The sequence below is a fragment of the Rhyacophila brunnea genome, unplaced genomic scaffold (genome assembly GCF_057557595.1).
Source record: "Rhyacophila brunnea isolate RB1 unplaced genomic scaffold, BYU_Rbru_1.0 scaffold_23, whole genome shotgun sequence".
NCBI classification, from domain to species: domain Eukaryota; kingdom Metazoa; phylum Arthropoda; class Insecta; order Trichoptera; family Rhyacophilidae; genus Rhyacophila; species Rhyacophila brunnea.
Window position 1 is genome coordinate 2,312,651 of NW_028232893.1, and position 22,779 is coordinate 2,335,429.

General features: G+C 34.0%; 2 protein-coding genes across 3 annotated transcripts in view; one reads left to right on the forward strand and one right to left on the reverse strand.

Annotated features, from left to right (window-relative positions):
* wkd (TBC1 domain family member whacked) overlaps nucleotides 1-22,779 on the forward strand; it is a 422,625-nt gene that overhangs the window by 120,771 nt on the left and 279,075 nt on the right. The window lies entirely within an intron of this gene.
* LOC147069352 (neo-calmodulin-like) overlaps nucleotides 3,538-22,779 on the reverse strand; it is a 103,535-nt gene continuing 84,293 nt past the window's right edge. For both annotated transcript variants that reach the window (XM_085950235.1, XM_085950237.1), the window contains 5 exons: nucleotides 22,180-22,321; nucleotides 21,304-21,447; nucleotides 7,632-7,835; nucleotides 5,494-5,550; nucleotides 3,538-4,347 (listed from right to left, as the gene is read on the reverse strand). In XM_085950235.1, coding sequence (XP_085806361.1) covers nucleotides 4,208-4,347; nucleotides 5,494-5,550; nucleotides 7,632-7,835; nucleotides 21,304-21,447; nucleotides 22,180-22,321 — 687 coding nt within the window. In that variant the 3' untranslated portion in view covers nucleotides 3,538-4,207. The remainder of the gene's footprint in view (nucleotides 4,348-5,493; nucleotides 5,551-7,631; nucleotides 7,836-21,303; nucleotides 21,448-22,179; nucleotides 22,322-22,779) is intronic.

The window sequence follows — 22,779 nt, forward strand, 5'->3', positions numbered from 1 at the left end:
ATATAAATCCTTTACGCTGTCTAAAAGTAGAACATCAATTAAAAGATGATTCAGAAACAAACCCAACTATCTCCGGTATCCAAGGAGAAGTGTCAATTTACTTCCAAACCCAATTATTGTTATGTATCTATTTGCGGATTTAAATACTATATTTTACAGAACACAATATTGTAATCAAAACAAATGCAGCTATCTTCAATCAATAATGTGGGGTTGCTTTGAACCAGTCATATTATTCATGGATAAACTGATATTATTATAAACAGTGGTATAGTACTAAATAAAATGGTGCCGGTTCGGTTTATAATCATAATCATCCCCCCCCCAACCCAAAACTACTTCCTTCAACATTTCAATGTCAATATACCCACTGAAAATTTTAAACTTCACCAGTCTCAGAAAAGGACAACATATCTTCTTATAATCATCTTGGAATTGGCCTGACTAATCGCTTTCTTACCTTCAGTTTAACAGGTTATTCCGAGATAGAAATAACAACCACATAATCTTCTGAATTCACGTGATTTTAAATTATTGTGTCTAATATAATATAGATGAGAACTGTGCCAGAACGCCAACGTGGCACGCTCCGGCCCAGGGCTACGCCACTGATTTATATCTACAAAACATGTCTACTACTATAATAATGTAATGCAGAAGATGCAAGACATTTTATTGTATATAGTACAAATTGAGACATTAAAAACAATGTTAACATTTAGTAAAAATTCTATTTTATACTATGGATACCACAGACACCAAATCAATAGAAAATTTGCATACCTATATAATATATATTTGCAATTAAACATTCAATATAATACAAGCATATGTGATATGCTTCTTGATAACAAACATGAGCCTAAGTTCTTTGCAATACAATGCGATATAGCGAAACCATAATTAATAATGTTGAATCATTCATTGACTTACTGGTGGATGCAGTATCTGAAAAATAGAAGATCTCCGTAAATGAACCAGCTCAACGATATCTCGATCTGCTCATACAAATATCACTCTTTCGTAAATGTTCAATTTCATATTATTCCGTGTCGACTTTCAAACAAATAAACATTTGCATGGATGCAATCTATACAATTGTATATAAATACCCATTTGCTGTATTCTGCCACGGATGAATAACATCTACAAATGCACATTTCACATGAACAAAAGTAAGATTTGCAAGACAAGTGGTGCATTGTATGTTGTTTTCATTAAAGTGAACGAATTTGTATAATGTGGACTTTCCAAACTATATTTAATATAATAATAATATTTGCATATATGGACATGCGTTGAGTTTCAAATAAATGTTTCTACACATGTATTAATTGTATCATAGCAAAAGGTTACAAAAAATTCTATAATTTGTTTTGTTTTGAGTACCTATATAATATATGTGTTCAAACCATAAATCTGATTTATATGCCACACGAAGACATTAAAGACGTGCTATTTTAATCGATGATTTCACAATAATATATATATTATATTCACACCATGCGCATAATATATTTGAATGATTACCATAAAACGGGGTAAATAGGAACGGTTCCCGGTAAAAAGATTCAGAGTGGTGCAATTGCCAAAATGCTATCGTTTGCATTCCAATATGTAGGTATGTTATTTGACAGATAATTTATTTTTATGCTTTTAGGAAACTCTGATAGGATAGGAAACATGACCGTTTGTTATTTATCAGACGTGAAAAAGTTTGTTGCGATTCGCATGTTTTGCATGTCTGAAAAACTTTGTCGAACGTGTCTATGTCCATAAAGAACTCAACATAATTAAATATGTACCTAATTTCGTTCCAGCTAATCCACTGATTGAACAAATAATACAGTTTCTGTTTTCTAAATAAATATTTCTTTATTTAATCATGTGTTTTAATAAAATTTGCTGTTTTTCCCTCCCCGTTCCTATTGACCTCGTTTCTCTGGTGAATAGGAACAGACCATCATTTTGGGAAAATATCGATGGCGAGTGAATATTGAGTTCCCATTCACCAAACTATACTGATGAATCGCAGACACAACGTTTAGCAAGCAAATTTAGCTTTTCAGTCATACAACATAGGGTTTAAATTAAATATGAAATCTGAAAACGTTCCTATTCACCCCGTTTTACGGTATCTAAAATTATAAGTAAATGAAAAACAAAATATTAATTGATATTATATATTATAATATATATTGATTGTTTTCATACACTGATATGAGTTATTTTTATGTATATTAATAACATTTCGTGGTCCAATATTGTCATTATTTGATAATATAAGAATTTTGTTTTTGATTGCATACATATTATGCAATCTATGATTGCAGCAATAATTATAAATTTTATGACATAAAGGTAGACTGTCTACGAGATAGACTTTAAAAAAGTAGAAATGGTTAGTCCTCTATGGTGAAGTTTCTAATCTTTATATTCAAATTATAATTATTGGTCATAGGTAGAATTTTAAAGATTGGTATAAAATGGTAAATATAAAATTTGTGACCCTCTGAATTAAACTAATTCTTATGCCTTACAATTACTGCAGAGACATTAGGTATAATTATAACAACATGGAATAATTCAAACTTCAAAAGTCTACAATAATATATTTTTTTAAACTTATCAATTAGGTAGGTACTTGTATGTTAAACTGACACAAGCAGATATTTGACATTGTTTATGGTCATTTGACACTTAATTAAAACCAAAACTAATAGTGCCTGTACACATGCATGGATTTACTGGCACCAATAGTGCGAAAATTAAACTATCGCAATAATAACTGTTTACACGTAATAATGCTGACTGTCTCACCAATCTCATTCTTGATTCTCATTCTGCGTTGTTGTCATTGTGTTGTGCTATTTGACAGGTTCTGAAAATTGGTAAACGCAAAAGTGTTTTGTGCGGTGTAGTTTGTTTTTTTTCCAACAGGTTCATCACTATCGTTCTACAATATATATAATTAGTGCGTACTTACTTATTTATAGGTTACAGTCGTTTTTGGTTATGTTTTATGTTTCAAATGAACTGAACACGTCATGATAACTACAAAAATTTATCGGTATAATATTATAACATACAAGTACCTACTGTTTTCTGTAATATCAACTTCAAAGCAACATTATAATAGCCTGTGATAACGTATTAATATAAAAGTAAATATATATAATAATATATATATTTTAAAGATTTTTTAAAATAATATTTCATAGATAATCAAAAAAGAAAAATAAAACATCATTTTATAACAAAGAATGATAATAAAAAAACCATCTTATGGCATAGATATGTTGTCGCAGCATATTTGATTAAGTTTTAAATAACCATTTATATTTATTTATAAGAGAGTTATAAGCCTTGGAGGTATGCGAAGCCATAAATTGAGAGAGCATAATAGTGCCTGTACATGTGCATGGATTTACTGGCAGCAATAGTGCGTATTTTAAACTATCGTGACAATAACTGTTTACACGTAAAAATCCTGACTGTGAGCGAGACGCAATGTAATCATTTTATGGTACTATTTTTGACAGGTCATAAAAATCAGTTAATCTCAAAATGAATCTCTCCGCGGTGTAGTTCGTTGTATTGCCGGCAGGTGCGCCACTAATCGTTCTACTGCGCAGGCGCAGATAGAAAAAATCCCAACTATCGCATGAAAATTCAGAAGCTTCGGAACTTTTTTGATTCATGCATGCAACCTTGCAACTGCAGGATAATATATGTATACTCGTACATTTTCTTGTTATGGCCGCAATAATACGTACAGTCAGCAGTAAATCCATGCACGTGAAAACGGGGTATAATATTATTATAATGGTGTTATGAATTCTTAGTAAAAATTTGTAAGTAGTGTTGTACCACTCTTTCAAACTTTCTGTCTCTTTTACACTTCAATGAAAAAGGTCCTGTCTTCAATATACATGTAAAACACTCTCTTCTTAGCGATGGTGTAATAATTTTACACTTCTTTGAAGCTTGTTAAAATAACGTTAAAACTAATCGAGTTTATCCTCAAGTAGTAGAAAAAACATATTATTCATTACGGCCCATATACCAAATAATTTGACGTTAAGTTTGAGACAGAAACCTACAGATATTATAGAAAAGACAAGATAGAAAGTTAAAAAACCTCCATGTTTTGTATTATATTTTTCTGTTACTCAAGCATGATTTAAAAAATTTTGGAGGTGATAATTTATACGCTGAAAGCAGCCGGGGCTCTTGGGCTGACGGTGGCGCTGTCAGGAGTCTGTGCCGTGTTTGTTTGATCCGCATTCTCGTCCTCTTCTTCTTCTTCGTTCTGGTCTTCCGGTTCGCCGAGGGCGTGCACGAATTCTGGACAAAAATGTTTTTATTTATTGGTCATAAATATTCATCAGATACTGTGATCAGATCAGCATCATAAAAGATGTCCATGTTTGTCCATAGACGGTGAAGATTTAGATTAGACGGGTATCTATTTGGACTGATCCTTAAACATTCTTGGTATTTAACTGAAGTAAGTACATTTATTTGTTTTTTTAATATGTGTTTGATCCAGTGCTAGGACCTAATTGGTTGGGCGAATGGCCAATAACAATTCATCGTAAAAAGTCTCTTTATATAAGCTCCACTCCAAGTTAATTGTGATATTTTATCCTTTATCTTTTTACATCTAAACCTGTGATTTCTCGATTTGTTTCATTTCTCTAGATTTAAAAATTCTCGAAAATCATGAATAAGTACTTGTTTTCTCGAAAATTCGAGATCGCTTTTTTGATTTCCCGACAATTGACGAGAAATCGACATTTGTAAAATTACCTCTTTTCGAATTTAGCTTTTTCAGTCAATTTTTTTTCTATTGAGAACGAAAGTCGAGAACTTTTAATTCTTACGGCCAAATTTTTTTAGAAATCAAGAGATTTTCTCGAGAATCTGATGATTTCTCGAGAAATAAGAATTTTGAAAATTTCGGAAAATTATTTTCTAGAGATTCGAGATTGGCCTGATTTCTCGATCACTAACTAACTACCTCTAGTTACATTTTCAGTTATGTCTAAACAGTGTTGTACCTACTCAGGTCTGATATAATTATGCACTATTGTATATTGTATTTTCATTATACTCGACAAGGTTATCGTCTGGTTTCTGGCAGAAGTTGGAAACTACACATATTCATAAATTTGGTAAATTTCTCATTTTCTAATGTGTAAATTAACAAATTAATCAATGAAAATGTTTAAAACAATAATTACAGATTTTTTTTCGGTCCGAATGATCGCGTATTAATGTCAAATCGAATTTGCATAGTGATCGACGGACGAAGTCTGGCAACTCGGAGAGTAAAATATCAAACATGTTTGTAATCCAACGAGCCTGGTTTGCGGATTAAACAGTCCGCAGATCTGGGGTGCTCCACGCCAAAAAAAGTCCGAAGACTGTAAATCGTCTGACTTGCGTGCCAATGGAGCGCCAGCTATACATAAAATTAGGGTTACTTACCGTAAAAATCAATTCGGCCGTCTCCATCAACGTCGACCTCCTTAATCATGTCTTCAACTGGAAAGAAAGCGAAAGCTGATTATTACGTGTGTCATGGTGTGGTGGGTGAAGTAATCTTGATTTGGTGGTTACTCCGATGGACGGAGGAGCGAGTTTTATTTACAGTGTAAACAGTCGGTACAAGAGTACCTATGTTACAGTACCTAAGTTTTACTTAGTTAACTTAACTTTTACTTAGTTAAAGTTAAGTTAACTGTGGCCGCACAATTGACATTGACAGTTCTATGGAATCGTCTGGTGGCCGCACCGAATTTCACTTTTGTTGTGATTGAAAAAATTAAAGCTAAATTTTATTTACACTAAAAGATGGATCAATTTATTTATATTATACAAGTCCTTTAATAAAAGACATTTGAACATTTTAGTACAATCTCTTTATTTAAAAATAATGCAAATGGAAATTTCTCAATAGGTACTCATTTTTTCCAATGCAAGCCGCATGGCTGCTTCTGAGTTTACATTTGTCAACTGGCTTCGATATTTGCTTTTTATGATAAATAATATTTAGGAAATAATTAATATAATTGAATCAGTTACTATAATGGAGTTTGCGTCATCGGATGTAGCTGACTATGTGGAAAAATGGATATGGCGGAAATTATATTTGCAGAAAGCTATTTACTGAGTTAGCCATAATTCTTTTAACTAAACTGAGTGCAGTAGGCGGATCTATTAATTTTGTAAATTTTTTAAAATCTTATTTTTCGCATCGTTGTCAATATGTCGAGTACGCTGGGTGTGCATCTGAAGTCTTTCAAACTCTTTCAGGTGTTCCCCAAGGATCAAATCTTGGACCAATTATGTTCCTCATATTTGTCAATGATATAGTTAAAGCCATGGATGGAGTAGAATTTTTACTTTTTGCGGATGATTTGAAATTATATGCACCAATTCGCAATGAGTTGGACTGTTGCATGTTACAGAGAAATCTCTGTTCAATTAAAGGTTGGTCAAAAAAAAAATTTTGAATTTAATACTGACAAATGCTTTTGTATTACTTTTTCTAGGTCAAGAACCCCGATTAAATATAATTATATTATGTCAAAAAATTCTTTAAAACGTCAATCTGAGGCGAAAGAGCTTGGGATAGTTTTTGATTCTTCATTATCCTTTCAATCGCATATAACTTCCACGGCTCTACGTGCGAGAAAGCTTCTAGGATTCATCATGCGACAATCCAAACCTTTCAAGAATCCTAATGTATTACGTACACTCTACATCTCATTAGTGCGTAGCATTCTTGAATGTGTTCGATTATCTGGTGTCCTTATGAGGTTTCCTATAAGCTTATTTTAGAACGCGTCCAGAAGAAATTTCTTCGATGTCTTTATTTTAAAACATTTAACTATTTTCCTTTCGATAATTCGTCAGATGATTATTTTCCGACTGCCTTTCTACAAGGCATGCTTACTTTTCACTCTATTGAATCTCATCGGTCTCTTCTGCTGTTGAAAGACTTTTGCCTGTTATCGCGAGGGATGGTTTCCAATCCTGGTGTCCTAATGAATTTGAATTTCCATGCGCCTGTCAATTACCTACGTGGTCGCAGCCATGATTTATTCTGGATTGGAACCGTTTCCTCGTGTCAAGCCTATCAGGCACCATTAGCGAGGGTTGCAAGACTAGTAAATGCGCTCCCTAAAGACATAGACATTTTCAATGATGTACTTTGCATTTTATTTTTGAAACTGTATTTTTCTGTATAAAATTGTATATTTTTCGTTCTCAAAAATTATATTTTTCTGTATTAAATTGTACTTAAGTATATTTTGATTATTTTTTTTTTGTTATTATTATTGTTATTATATATATATATATATATTTCTTTTTCTATATTCTCTTCTCTCTTGTGAGGGTAATGTTTGACTTATAATGTAAATCTCATGTTGTGTACGCCTTGAATTTAGATTTGTTATGTCCACAATGTTTTGTATTCTTAAATAAATAAATAAATAATTGGACATTACGGGAAATGGATATTAAGGAATTTGTAATTGTGGTCAGTTATTTAATATCGCCGATCAATATGCTGACACGGGTATTAACGTGCATCCGATAAAACAATCAAGTATACTGACTCTCTTCTTCGCTGAGGTCCTCTCCGAGGCACTGTAGCACGGCGCGCAGATCAGACGCGCAGATATAGCCGCGGTTATGCTTGTCGAACACCCTGAAGGCGTCCCTCAGCTCCTTCTCTTCCTGGTCTGCGTCGTTGCACTCTTGAGCAGCCCCCATGTTCGACAGGATGGTAACAAACTCTTCGAAGCTCACGTTACCGTCGCCTGGATAAGACAAGAATTAAACATTATTTATCATTATTAAAATAAATTTTAAATTTAGTTTAGGGTCCACATATTATGACGTCACACGATTTTGACTATTTTTAACCCCCCCCCCCATTGACACATTTTGACACCCCCCTAAACGTTAAAAACGTTTTTAAATATTTACTTATCCTTAAATCTTGATCCCCAGTATTGTCCCCGTCGTCATATATGGACAGCCCCATACGCCAATCTTTGATTACAGGAATTGTTTGAAATAGACAATTTGACGAACCGAAGCGCAATAATTTTGTAAGTGGTAAAAAATAAACGTACATAACTTAATAAATAATTCAGTATATCGGCTATTTTCAAAATTTATTTGCTGCTGGCTTCCTGTAAAGTGTAAACCGACAAGAACCGTGTTTTATTTAGACATGAATTTTATGTCAGTACTATACGACCCAAAGAGGTTGGACGGTCTTTAATATACGGCCATATATTTACGATACAACATTTCACGGTGAAGTGCGATACGGCGAACTGTATATGTACAAGTTTCCCGACACGGCAGACCATGGGTGATTGTAATATGAACCAAATGATACGACAGGCCACGCGAAGTTTTTCATTGTTAATTTTGAAAATGACTTTCATGTACAGCCGGTCAAGGAAATAAAGAAATTAGTAATCGTTAATGCTTACATTACAATTAAATCATACTATAATATTACAATTAATTAAATGTACACGGTTTTTACATGTTTACGAGTCAACTCCTATTGACCATAATACTAAAATTCATCCCGTGATCTATCTACCTTTATGGCAGTGGCGAAGAGTGGAGATAGGCTGTTAAGATCCGCCATAAATAATGCACATTAAGCTTTGTTAGTGATACGTATTTGTTTTTATTGAACTAAGACTACAATTTGCAGATGGTGTTGATTAGTTTTAAAAATCAATCAAACCCTGCCATACCAAATCATAATAGTTTTTGTATACTTTGAGCGATACGACAAAATTCTTCATTTATACTTACCTATCTGTTTTTGTTGGATTAAGAATACATATTATTACACAATATATTGTTGATTAATTTTTTTAAAGTCGTTAAGCCCTACCTAAACCAAACTATAATAGATAAAAAATACTATTCTATCTATAAAATATCTATCCAAAGTTATGTATGATTTAACTGTATAATTTTAGATAGTTGTGGCATCGCCCAAAATATACCAAAACTATTATGGCTTGGTTTTCGCAGCGTTTAATCGAATTTTAAAAACTAACCAACATCATCTGTAAATTGTAGTCTTATTTCAATGAAAACAAATACTTATGACTGACTGTGTGTGTGCAGTATTTATGGCAGATCTTAACAGCCTTCCCCCACCCTTCGCCACTGGTCTATGGCCATGCATATACCTATAGTAAATTAAACACCAATAATTACAAGATAAAAAGAACTTCTTAAATACAACGTTTTTAAATTTTCTGTTGAATTATTATGCTCAATATGCTCAAACTTGTAATTGATATGAAGTAAATAAAAAACAAACAAACAAACAATTAATATAGAATACTGAAATGTCATTTTGACATTTCATTTTAATTTCCATAGTAACGAACGTATATATTAATAATTTAGTTGCTGGGACCACCCGCTTAGCAACCAATAATAGTCTTTTACTTTTTACGGATTTTTCTGAAATAACTTTCCATACAAAACAGAATTCACTGAAAATGAATTCAATTCTGCTTAAAGATGGCTAAAAGTATTAAAATAATGTATTGGCATCGTGTCCTGATATATTCTAAAAGTTTCAAATATCTAGCTAGTCGGGAAGTTAGTTAAAAATTGATTGCAAGATTTGCAATTGACAAACAACCACCGGACAAACAAGAATTCGAGCTAATAAAAACGTTGTAAAAAGGTAGACTAACCTAATATCCCACTAAAAGCTGTAATGAAGGAGATTCAGGCTCGGGAGGAGTGGAAACTGCTTGAACTCACTTTTGTGACTGAATTAACAAGGTAAGGATTCAAGATAAAATATTTTCCCGAGTTAAGTGACTTTTTTATTTAAAAATAGAAGGAAATAGGTATCACATATTTAGATTCACAGGTCGATGGCTTTATTAAAATACCAATATGATAATAAATGTAAATTTTGCCAATATTAAATCGGTAGCTGTCAAACTTTTAAGCGCGGATATTTGCAAGAGCGGTAAAATAAGGGATTAAGAAATTGGGTGTTATCCCAACACTGCAAATCCTGAATAATTAGGTAAAATATGGCGTCAAAATCAAATTATAGTACAAATTAAATTACTCCTACCTATATTGCAGCTATTTTCTCGATATGGACCCCTACATTTTCTGTGTAATGGGGGCCTGTGCACGGCCCCCACATCCTGAAGCGGGCCCCCAGACTAAAATTGTTGGCGGGCCCCCTACCTATCACGAAGGTTGAAGGCAGTGTGACGCCTATAGTAGCGTTTTCCAAATGGTGTTCGATGTAAAATTAAGGGTACGTATTCAGTGTATTTGAGCGAATTTGTTGTGTTTATGAATACATCCACTTGAATTATGAAGTTGACGATTTTTTATTTATTTAAGAAAAAAAAACATTGTGGACATAACAAATCTACATTCAAGACGTACACAATATGAAATTTACAATAAACAAATATTACCCTCACAAGGGAGAAGAAGAGAATAGGTATATAAAATAATGATAATAAAAATTAAAAACATAAAATTTCGAATACAAAATACATAGTATGCCACCGAAAATATCTAGACAATAATCGCAAATTGCATTGCAAAACCACTGCTGTCGAAGTGAAATAGCGGCGCAGGCGTCTTTTTTACTATTAGTGCAAATTTTTTATGTGTGTTTATCTTACTTATCTGGTCGACCCGTCACGCCGGGCCCCCAGGCTAGAGCCCTGTCAGCCCCACCCCTTGTGGGGGCCATGGGCCTGTGCAATGGTACTTGTGGGTCACAATTACGTTTTCAATATTGCGCTGTGGGAGCGTCGCAGGAAGAACTTTGCAATACACTGTTTGTGCTAAGTATCGCGCAATGTATAGTATTTTTCATAGATTTTGATATACATAATATATATTTTTTTTAATTATGCAAATCATCATCAGATGGGATCTGCTCCCATAACTCTTCCTTCTATACTTATCGGTCCCTGTTTATCCTACTCACTGATTTCTTTAAATTGTTTAAATGCGGTTCTAAAAGTTGTCAATTTTTCAATCCTGAGAACCTGTGATGATTATATTATAAATAATGTAGTAACGACTACTTAATCTGCAAACCAGCTAACTCCATTTGCGCAAATAATTGTTCAGCCCATCTATTCTAAACACATACATAATTCTGCTTTCGGCCGCTACGCATCTATCTGGGTAGGTTTGTATCGAAGTGTTAGCACTTATTATAACTATTGTAACATTTGTTGCACTTATTACACTTGCACTTATTATAACTATTGTAACACCCACGGTGGCCGCGCGGCATAAGCGTTGGACTATCACGCCGTGGGTCTCAGGTTCGAATCCTGGGTCTGACAAGTACACATATTGTTTTTCAATTTGTGTGTGAGTCAGGGTATGGACCTAATAGGTTGAGCAAGTGGCTAACATCCATTTCTCGTAAAAAAACAAAAAATCTGTTAATACAAACCTCTACTCTGTGGAGGCCCATATGATCCTATTAGGATCGGACATGGTCGAAAAAAAAAATTGTAATTGTTACAATAAGTGCTAACACTTTGATACAAACATACCCTAGATAGCTGTCGTAGCGACCGAAAGCAGTCTTGTGTAGGTATAGAATAGATGCGCAGGAAGAAGAAAAAACATAATAATTTAACTATCGAGCGGAATTTAACAATTCCAAAAATACACTTGAAAATATTTTTTTGACAAATAAGCTGCACTATGAATTTATACTATTTTAGCTTCCCATTTATTATATAATATAAAAACAATTGTATATAAAGAGCGGAGTTGTTCCATTTACGATATTGGAAATTTGGCAATTATTGCAGTTGGCTTTTTTGTGTGAAGAACGATAACGCATTTATTTATACGTTTAGGAGTTTTAAATTTTGTGTGAGCATAGAAAAGTTGCTTTATAACAAAATGCCATTTTGGACAAAAGTGCAGTTGGCTAGTTTGCAAATTAAGCAATCGAATAGTGTTGAACATAAAATAAATTGACAAGCATTGATTGATTTTTTTTATTATCCACTAACCTTGATAATAACCTACCTAACTTTAAACATATAAAACTGGTCATGTTGAAAGTGTGACCTTGTTATATTATATATGGACAATATTATGCTCATATAATCATATTTTGAAGCCAATATATTATTACATGGATGATACCAAAGACGTTTTATAAAATATTTATATTTATCAGGGCTTCCAACCTAGGTAATCCGAAAGCCACAACCCGAGTAATAAATATGTACATATTTTAATCTATTGAACATGCGTACCAATGCTACATAGATTTAGCAAATATCCATATTGTTGTTTATAAAACTTGTTAAACACTACGACAAGAATCATTTCGATACTCCATATCAATAAGGAAATAACAGAAAATTTAAAAGTTTTAGGTTAAGACGATACATCAGTGAAACGGCAAATAATATTCAACTATAGGCGCGACGAAATTTTGGACTCGCTGGCATTCGGAGAGCGAAAGTCGAGGTGAGAATACGTCAATTCGTTTCGTGATGGCGACGGAGGTATTAATTCTTAAATCGTGTAAAGATGACTAAAAACGTTACATATTTGCTTGAAAAAGAAAACATGTCAATGAATATATTATTATTGTTACTAATAGAACAATACGTTAAAGTTCCCACCACCACCCGTCATATGTGCACAGCCGTGGATATACACGGCCACTTTCTATGACGCTTTAAACGTGTCTGAAAGAAGTGATTTTAAGTGCTCAATCCGTCCCGAGACGGAGCCGCACGGGACTGATGCTGCAATCATGCACCGTAGAATAAACAGAACATTAAATGGACGCATGTTGGATTTATATGACAAATCATATTTCGTTCGGCATGCGTCATTTGCACCCGCGACCCGCAATCTGCGCATCGCCTAGCCACGATCTTTTTAGACCATGCCTCAACTGAGGTATAGCCTAAATGCCATTCGATGTAGAAACGTATTGTCTTCATAATTCAGCAAAAAAAAGAGTCAAAAATTTCTTCAATGTGTCAAAATCGAATAACCCTTTCTGAGTTTTCGAAATTTATTGGTTAATTCCTTATTTAACTGTACAATTTCATTGTGCATTGCTGAATTCCACTAAACTAAATATAAAATAATTACAAGATAAAAATAACTTTTTATATACCACGTTTTTAAATTTTCTGTTGAATCATACAAACTTAACTTGACTAGCTTAAACGATCAAAAAAAAAATTGTACTTGGTAGAAATAATACTGAAATGTCATATTGATTTCCATAGTAACGCACGTATATAATAATAATTCAGTTGCTAGGACCCACTTAGCATAGCAACCAATAATAGTTTTAATTTTTACGGATTTCTTCCGAAATAACTTTTCATACAACACAGAATTAACTGAAAATTAAATAAAAACTAAAAGTTTCAAATGTCTAGCTAGTCGGGAAGTTAGATAAAAATCGATTGCAAGATTTGTACCGGACAAACAACCAGCGGACAAATAAGAATACGAGCTAAGAAAAACGTTGTAAAAAAACATACACTTCTGTCAAAATCAAGGCTTTGAAATTAAAATGACAATTTCTGAAAAAAGTTTAAGCGCCGTTATCTTGTAAAAAATAGTTTTGAGTTGCTCCCCTATTGAACTATGGTATAGATTTATTTATAATTGAGATTCAAATTTAATACATTTGGAATCAAGTAAGATCTGCGTCGACGTGCTGCAACTGCAGTGCTGTGTATATGAACCTGTAGATTAATTTGAAGAGGGGCGGCAATTTTCAGTATAAATAACATAATATGAGGCCATTGGTTTCTAAGTCGATTACCTCCTTATTCCTCAATTTTGAAACAATCGCAAAAAACTGTCAAGCATGATTAGGACTGCAAATAAAATATTGTCTCTTAAATTATTAGAAATAAATATAAATAATTAGAAAAAGCGAATAGCGATGCAGGTATAGGTATTTACGGGAAATAAGAACATAATAGTATGATAAATGTTGTCATTAACAGCGAACCAATCGAACGTGTGACCCATTATACATTTTAAGGTACATGGGTCAATGAGAAATGGGACCAGTCTCAGATAATAAAAACTAGAATTGAAATCGCAAGGAGCGCCTTTCTCAAAATGAGACGCCTTCTTAGCAATCGAGATCTTAACCTAGGTCTGAGACTGCGTATGGTACGTTGTTGTTATATAATGTTTCATAAAACATATCATCTCTTGATAATGGCCTCTGCAACGAGCCCGAAACGTTGAGTAAAGAAGGAAGAAGGAGACACGGTGGAAACCCAAGAATATACTACGTTGTTGTTATGTTCTCTCAATTCTTTTCTATGGTATGGAAGTATGGACGCTAAACCAAGAGATGTCACGAAGACTTGAAGCTTTCGAGATGTGGCTGTATAGACGCATCCTCAAAATTCCTTGGACTGACCGGGTGACAAATGTTGAAGTTCTCAATCGAATGGGGAAGGACCGAGAAGTCCTACGTAGTATCAAAACCAGGAAACTACAGTACCTCGGCCACATTATGAGAGGACAAAAATACAGCATTCCCCAACTTGTCATTCAAGGAAAGATCAATGGGAAGCGTAGCAGAGGACGGCGCCGCATTTCGTGGCTTAAGAACCTCCGAGATTGGTACGAGTGCAGCTCCACTGAACTGTTCCGGGTAGCAGACGACAAAGATAAGATCGCCTTGATGGTGGCCGACCTCCGCTAGGGGATGGCACAATAAGAAGAAGTATTATATTATATTACTACTGATGAATATGTACAAACTAATGACGACGACACACTAAATCGATGAAATTTCAAAAGCTCACCGACGATATGAAATTGAGCGATGAGTTTAAATTATGCATTTTCCAAAACATTTATACACATCAAAAATCATTATAAAATTGCTTTTTATTTTTAGAAATAACCCAAGTATATTTTATATGTGATTGAATAACATAATTTTTTTTTTAATTATCTTATTAATTATTTTGGACAAAGTTATTGTCATAGACAATAATATTATGCGCAAAGCAATAATATTTTGAGCCTACCGTATTGCATACATTGCGATAGACGGGCTGAGGTTACGTGAAATAAAGTCCATATTAAAAAAAAAAATAGCATTCTTCGCTGAATAATCCGATACAATAGATAAAGCCAGATGGCGCTGTGTCTTATTTTATTTAGCATATGACAGATGGTTATGTATATATTTATAATACATCTATCTTAAGACAGATGTCGTTGGAAAATTAAATTATTTTTCTATTCATCAAGTTATTATTTGAATACGTCAATATCCAATTAAAATTTATTGAATTAAGCATTAAATAATCGCCTAGTATTGAGTCTTCGCCGCTGATACATACACAGGTGACTGGCATCCAGATTTAATTAATATTTTTACAGGTAATAAGCAGAGATCATTCATTTGCTATAAAAATGCAACCTGCTGGGTTATCCCTTTCACAGAGCTTTGCTGAGTTTTACATATTATTTTTCTAATAAACCCGGCAACAGTTAAAAATCAATACAAGATATTATTTTTGTATTTCAGGTAGAAAATATATTAAAATCGAGATAGGTATATTATATCTGGCTTTTTAAATGACGCAGCTTTCCGTAGAGCCGGAATTTTTATACCTTGTTTTTTTTTTCAAAGAAAATAAATACATGACAACAAAGAAATGTTGAAATACTAAAACTCATTAATAATTAATTGGATTGTAGCTCCAAATTGAATTATCTTTTGAAATTGCTTTTATATATAAAAGCCAGGTGGCTGAACGGAGTAAAAAAAATACCTCTTGAGTCTCGGTCTCCGAACTAACAATCTACATCCGAGGCAATGGAGAGTCGGGAATAGAATAATAAGATAATCAGTTTCACTTTGTTAGAAGCCGGCTTAAGAGTGGGTCGATTGTTTGGGCCCCGCATCAGTTAAAGTACGACCTTATGGTGGAGCGAGTTCAGAAGAAATTTGTGAGACTCCTTTACGTCTTGAGGTTGTATGGATACTGTCCATGGTTTTATCCAACTAGCTTTTTCTTAGGTATGCTTACATCCTGTAGCTTAAACACAGGACGATATTTATATTTGGCGACGTATTTTTTCCGACTTATACGCGGTGAAAATGAGAGCTCTGCCATTCTTGGTAGTATTGACATCATGGGCCCCAAATCCTAAAGCGGGCCCCCCTACCTACAGCTAAGGATAAAGGAAGTGTGACAATCTACAGTATTTTACAATGTTTTTCTTAGCTCGTATTCTTATTTGCCCGGTGGTTCTTTGTCCGGTACAAATCTTGCAATTGATTTTTAACTAACTTCCCGACTAGCTAGACATTTGAAACATTTAAAATATATCAGAACACGATGCCAATGCATTTTTTTAATACTTTTAGCCATCTTTAAGAAGAATTGAATTCATTTTCAGTTAATTCTGTTTTGTATGAAAAGTTATTTCGACACCATTATTGGTTGCTAGGGGTCTAGGGTTCTAGCAACTAAATTATTAATATATACGTGCGTTACCATGGAAATCAATGACATGCGAAGTTCAAATTGATCGTTTAAGCTAGTCAAGTCAAGTTTATATGGTTCAACAGAATTTAAAAACGTTGTATTTAAAAAGTTCTTTTTATCTTGTAATTATTTTTTCCAAATACGCATTAAAATTAATATATATATTTTGTGTTTTTTGTATATTATTATAATACATCCATTCGAATTATAGAATTGTCGAGTGTTGATACACAATTAAAAATTGTATTGTACAACCACATAATTTTAAATATTAATATTATCGAAGGAAAATAGGCCCGCACGCGACTTTTTTGCTATTAAAGCAAATTTGTGATGTGTATTTATCTCACTTGTCTGGTCGACTCTCCACGCCGGGCCCCTCCTGAGCCCGGGCGCCCAGGCTAGAGCCCTGTCAGCCCCCCGTTTGAAAACTAACCAACACCATCCCTAAACTGTACTCTAATTTCAATGAAAACAAATACGTATGACTGACAAAGTTTAGTATGCACTGTTCAGTATCGTCCCGTGGAGGTAGAGAATCAAATGGTAATCAGGCACCTAAACTTAGCAATAACGAAAATATCTTTCCACCAAAAAAATCAGCTCAGTGGTTGGCAACAAAATGTATGAATTAACATAAAGGGTTTAACAGTTGTCAGGTGCATCTTTTAAGGACCTCAGACTTGAGTGATTTGTGTAAGTGTCTAACTTAGTTATATCATATTTGTGCGCTTTTTATATCTAAATTTAATTTTGTATGTTTTAGTGGTATTATGTTGGTAGTAATGTATATATACAATACATATTGAAGTCATGAAAGTATGGTAAAAAATACTGCATAAAAAATGGGGCAGAATTTTGGCGCTGTCTGGGGCGGCGTTTTGTCTAGTGACGTCACTGGCACTATTCATGGCGGATCATAACAGCCTACCTCCACCCTTCACCACCGCTATATAATAATATATTTGAAAACGAGTGTGACATTCGAAGGGTTAAGAAAAGGTTTTCTAATAATTAATTCACCTTTATTTCTAGCAAATCACCTCTACTACACGTAATTTTTTACCTAAGTGTCAGTCACTCTGTACCTATACTACATTTTCGTATCCATATATGAGCGCCCAGTATATTGTAATAATGATAAATTATTGTTCCTGTGAACATCCAGACAGATGGATATTAATGGCTTAGTGATATTCGGTTCGCCGTTTTGGCGGGAGAATCCGGTTTCCGGTAATCGAAAAAGCAATTTTCCATTTTCCCGCCGCTCTCAAAAGAGCTCAGATAACAATGCAATTAAAATGATGGATGGAAAAAAGGAAAAACGAAAGAAAAACACTAGATACAAATAAACTAATTATACTTGAAATGGGTTAAAGTACATATATAGAAGTAAAATTTAGCCTGGTACATAAGAAAAACAATCATTTCAACCAGTGAAGTCTCTTGCCTTGCCAATGTGTTGCCCTTGGTGGCGTTCTCTCTTGTTTTCGCGGGTACACAATTTTAACGTGAAATTTAAAAACATTGTGTAAAAACAATATTTGAATGGTTGGTAGTTAAAGGGATGCAAGTAAATACGATCAGTTTTCACACGTTTTTATGGATGATAAAAGATTAATATAGACCAGGGGTAGTCAACCTTTTTATACCTACCACCCACTTTTGTATCTCTGTTAGTAGTAAAATTTTCTAACCACCCACCGGTTCCACAGTAATGGTGATTTATAAAGTAGGGAAGTAACTTCACTTTATAAAATTTATAAAGCAGAGTTACAGCAAGTTAAAGAATATTATATTAATTACTTACCAAATACTTTAAATCAGACTTTCGCTAAGTTTGGCAGAATAACTCTTTATAAAACAACTTAATGCGGTTAAATTTATCTTTGTATGTATACTTTGCATACATAAAAGCAAGCATGAAGTCTGATGAAATTACATTTAATTAATTAAATTATTAATGAGATTAGAGAGATTATGAAAACATAATGGAAATGTGTTTAAAACCCCTACCCGCCCACCATGAAAGCTGGAACGCCCACTAGTGGGCGTCCCAAAATCGTGTCGGTCGCAGGATGGAGTTTTGGTCGATTGCACCATGTGAATCGTGAAAGTGTAAAAAGTGTGTACCTACATTCATTTGTAATATGTATAATATGATTTTATTGAGATTTTGAAGGTAAATAATTAATCAACCGTATTTTTATTTTGTTAACCACACCCGAGCGTCGGCCTATAATGTCGTGGGTCCCATGTCCGAATCCTGGGTCTGGCAAATACACAAATATTGTTTTTCAATCTGTGTTTGAGTCAGAGTAAGGAACTAATAGGTTGAGCAAGTGGCTAACATCCGTTTCTCGTAAAAACAAAAATCTATTAATACAACCTCTTTGTTAACCAGCTTACGTGAAATTCGTTTTCAAATTAACCACGATGAAACCCAAGTGACCTCGTCGTATCACTTGACTCGTATTAAATCACTCACGTCTTGTTGCAGAAGTGTTAGTAATAAGAGACGTGAATTCCAGCGCTTTAAACTGAGGCGTAATTCCCCTTGCTGTCACGCTTTAGGCTCTTTGTACAGTAGGAGAATAGTTTGACAATTATTAGTGAAATGAGTGCTCAAAGGAAAACCAAAAACATATTAAGTATGTAATATTCACGACAAAATGACAAATTGAGGATTTCTTTGTGATGGTGAAAGACGTCTTAGTGTTGTTATTCAATTTGCAATGCATAGGTAACCTCAGCAAAATATAATAATATGTTTGTTCAAATTTAAGAATGGCAATGGGAGGGTATGCAGTTCATTACCAGTTTTGATTACAGTCTATTTGAAATTGGACATGCTGATATGCTTAATATATATAGAGAATACAATGATATTAGAAAGGGTACTTAGAAAAATAATTGTTAAGTTGATTTTACTTTACTTATACGATTTGATCTATTAAACCCAACCTTTTCAATCGATTACAATGAACACACTTCTTTTTTCATGAATAGTTCTAAATTTTGAATAAGATATGGATAATTTTACTTTTGATTCTATAATACTCATTTTTAAAACAATTAGTTTGTTTTTTAGCTCTCATTATGTGCTTTTCCTCATTCTTTCAACGACTTCCATCACGGTGAAAAATCATAAGATCACGAGACGATCTTTTGAGGGATTATAAATATTCACACCCCAAAAATCCTCTGCGTCTTTCCGGGTAGATTGAATGCTATCCCAAGTAGGTAAACTCCTTCATTATTTATATAGCTAAGTACTTATACAGTTTTAGAAACACTTAGCTCTGCATAATATAATGGTTATTGTCCAAAAACCAACTAACCGTCAGAGTTTCAAGCAATATAAAAGTATCTACCTTAATAATCTGTCTCCAATTTCACATAGAACGCAACACAAAACGAGTATCTGTCACAAATGTTGAAATCAAGAACACTTAGGTACTAATTAACTTACTAATTAATATTAAAATTAGTTAGTTTACTAGATAAACAACATGAAGGTATTGCCACAACTTCACTGCTATGCTGATTAACAATAAATGAATTGAAATCAATATTCGAATAAATTATTTCATAATGACCATTTCATTTGCCTAGTGTTTACCTATCTAATTAACTATGTAAACAATTATTACATTCACTCAATTTTAAATACTTACTTACTCACTGATAAAATATAATATTAATGAAATGATAAATATAATAGTCATCAATAGTCAATGTGATAACTGATAAAATTGTAGGTAAGTAAGTAACTAATTATATGGTTGCACTTCTAAAGAAGATTCAAGTCAATTCAATTTGTTTTTTAGACTTTCTGCGTTAATGGAAGACCTGCACCCGCATTATTCCGTTATATCAAGGTTCTACTGTACCAGCGCCATCTTTAGATTAATAAAGCCTGAGCATAACTTTTTTCACAAGCAACGAGTGGTCCACTGTTCAGCTGTCAAAATCAGATCCAAGATTGCTTGACATATTGATTCGACCTTTCTCGTTGCAAATTGAATTATAAAAAATCTGAATCAAATATAATATTAACTATCAGTGTTATTTATAAATAATATACATTCCTGTTAAAGTCAAACTAGTCCTTCACACAAAAACAATATCAACAAGTAATATCGATTTCCAAAAAATATGTCGCATTGTTCTATGCATTACATTTGTAGGTGTGTTAATGCTAGTGTATTATTTATCATGTAACTCATCTATTCAAATTAAACCATTTCCTGTGTGAACACGACAGACGGGTCAGTATGAGTACTCTATAGAACAATGACAGGTCATCCACAGACAACAACGGGATGGACGGAAAAAGTAGGACCATTCGTTGTGAATGTATCAGCTTTCTACTTGAGTCGGCAATGACTGTACTAATATGATGTTAGTTACTATTATCACAACCTTACCTTTGATTAATAAAATGTGTCCTCAGTTACAGGTAAACCATTCTTTAGTGGTACCATGGGTATAGCAAACTCGTTTCACAGTTGTATTAACATTGCTTGTTAGTATTGAATCAAGCATTGTAGAAAATGATACCAATATATCTGCAAATCATCCATGGTGCCACTAGAGAATTTTACCTATAGTCTGTTTGGAGGACACTAACAGAACAGATCAGACATCGGAAGTGACGCGTGGTTCATTTGAATGTTGATTTTAAAAATGAAAAATGAATTCTCACCATCGACGTCGACTTCCTGGAGCATCTCCTGCAACTCCTCGCCTCTCGCAAACTGACCGAGGCTCCTCATCACCCTGCCGAGCTCTTCCTTTGTGATGCTGCCATCACCGTCCTTGTCGAAGAGTTTGAAGGCTTCCCGGAATTCTAAACAAAATAGTAAACAATGTCACGTTAAAAGCTAATATAAAACTGATAAAAATTCTTATTAAAAGGATCTTCAAGTAGGTATACAGTACACATCTTCAGAATATTCCCAAAGAATGTGGCTTGCGTCCTGACACAGACATGCTGGACGGGTGACAAGAGTGAACTCATTAAGCCTGCCAGCGAATCCATAATGTCCAGTCAAGATCTTTAAAAAAATGAAAGCAACAAAAAAGTGACAGAAGATCGCTGAAGGCATCAGACCTGTTATAGTCAATGGACGGCATACTGAGGAAACATTCTGAAGATATTAAGCCGAATCTCACACCTAAACCCGCCTCGTCTGCCACACAGCCATAAATCAAACCTTCTTGGAGTGTCCCTCCGATGTTGCATGCGAACACCGCGCACATAGGCACCTAGCAACAGTCGCACGTAACCTCTCGAAGCGTAATACATTGGGATGTATTAAGCCGGTATAAGAGTAACCAATTCGTGGGTGTTAGTATGCGTTATGGCGTGCTAGTAGCACTAGATGTTTCTTTCAAACTAAGAAGTTTTATTCCACCAATATGCAGAGTTCCATTTGTCACCGTGTGTTTTGTGAATAACGATGACGTCACATAGACGTAATCGACACGTTGCAGACGAGAGTTTTGATATAAGAGCCGGCTTAAGGTATCGGGGTTAATTCTAAAGCATAATTAACAAATTAAATATAAACCTGCTTACCTCTCATTTGGGTCTTAGATATGTTGAGATGCGCCAGCGCGATATTGTGATCCACCGGTGGTGGGGGCCTTCCCTTGGGTACCGGTGGTCTAGTTGAAGGAGGTACCGTCTCCCCTCCGGAAGCCTGCGACGTTCCGCGAGTCTGGAATGAAAAATCAATGCTATAAAATCGGTATTTACAAGAGCACAATACAACAAGCCTTTCTAAATTATTGTTTTTTTTCTTTTAGCTATGTAGCTAGGTATGTAGAAATCGTATCCGTGCATGGACTCCTTAGCACGTGTCTCCATATAATATGAAAATTCTGTAAAAGATGCTGCCCCACGATGGAGAAGTTCCCGTCTTTAAAATCGTGAATGCGCCTTGAAAAAATCTTGGAATATTTTTTCAATGTGTAATGTGTCCGGAACAAGAACGCAATAGGTCAAACGAATGGCTAACAGGCATTCCACGTAAAATTCTCTTGGTATTGAACGCTGATAGCTCAGCTAAAAAGCGAATATTTATTAAAATACTAGCGATATTCAACATGAAGTAGTTAATTAAAAATTATTAGCAAGTACTAGTAAGTTACATAATAAAATATTGGAGAAATCCGT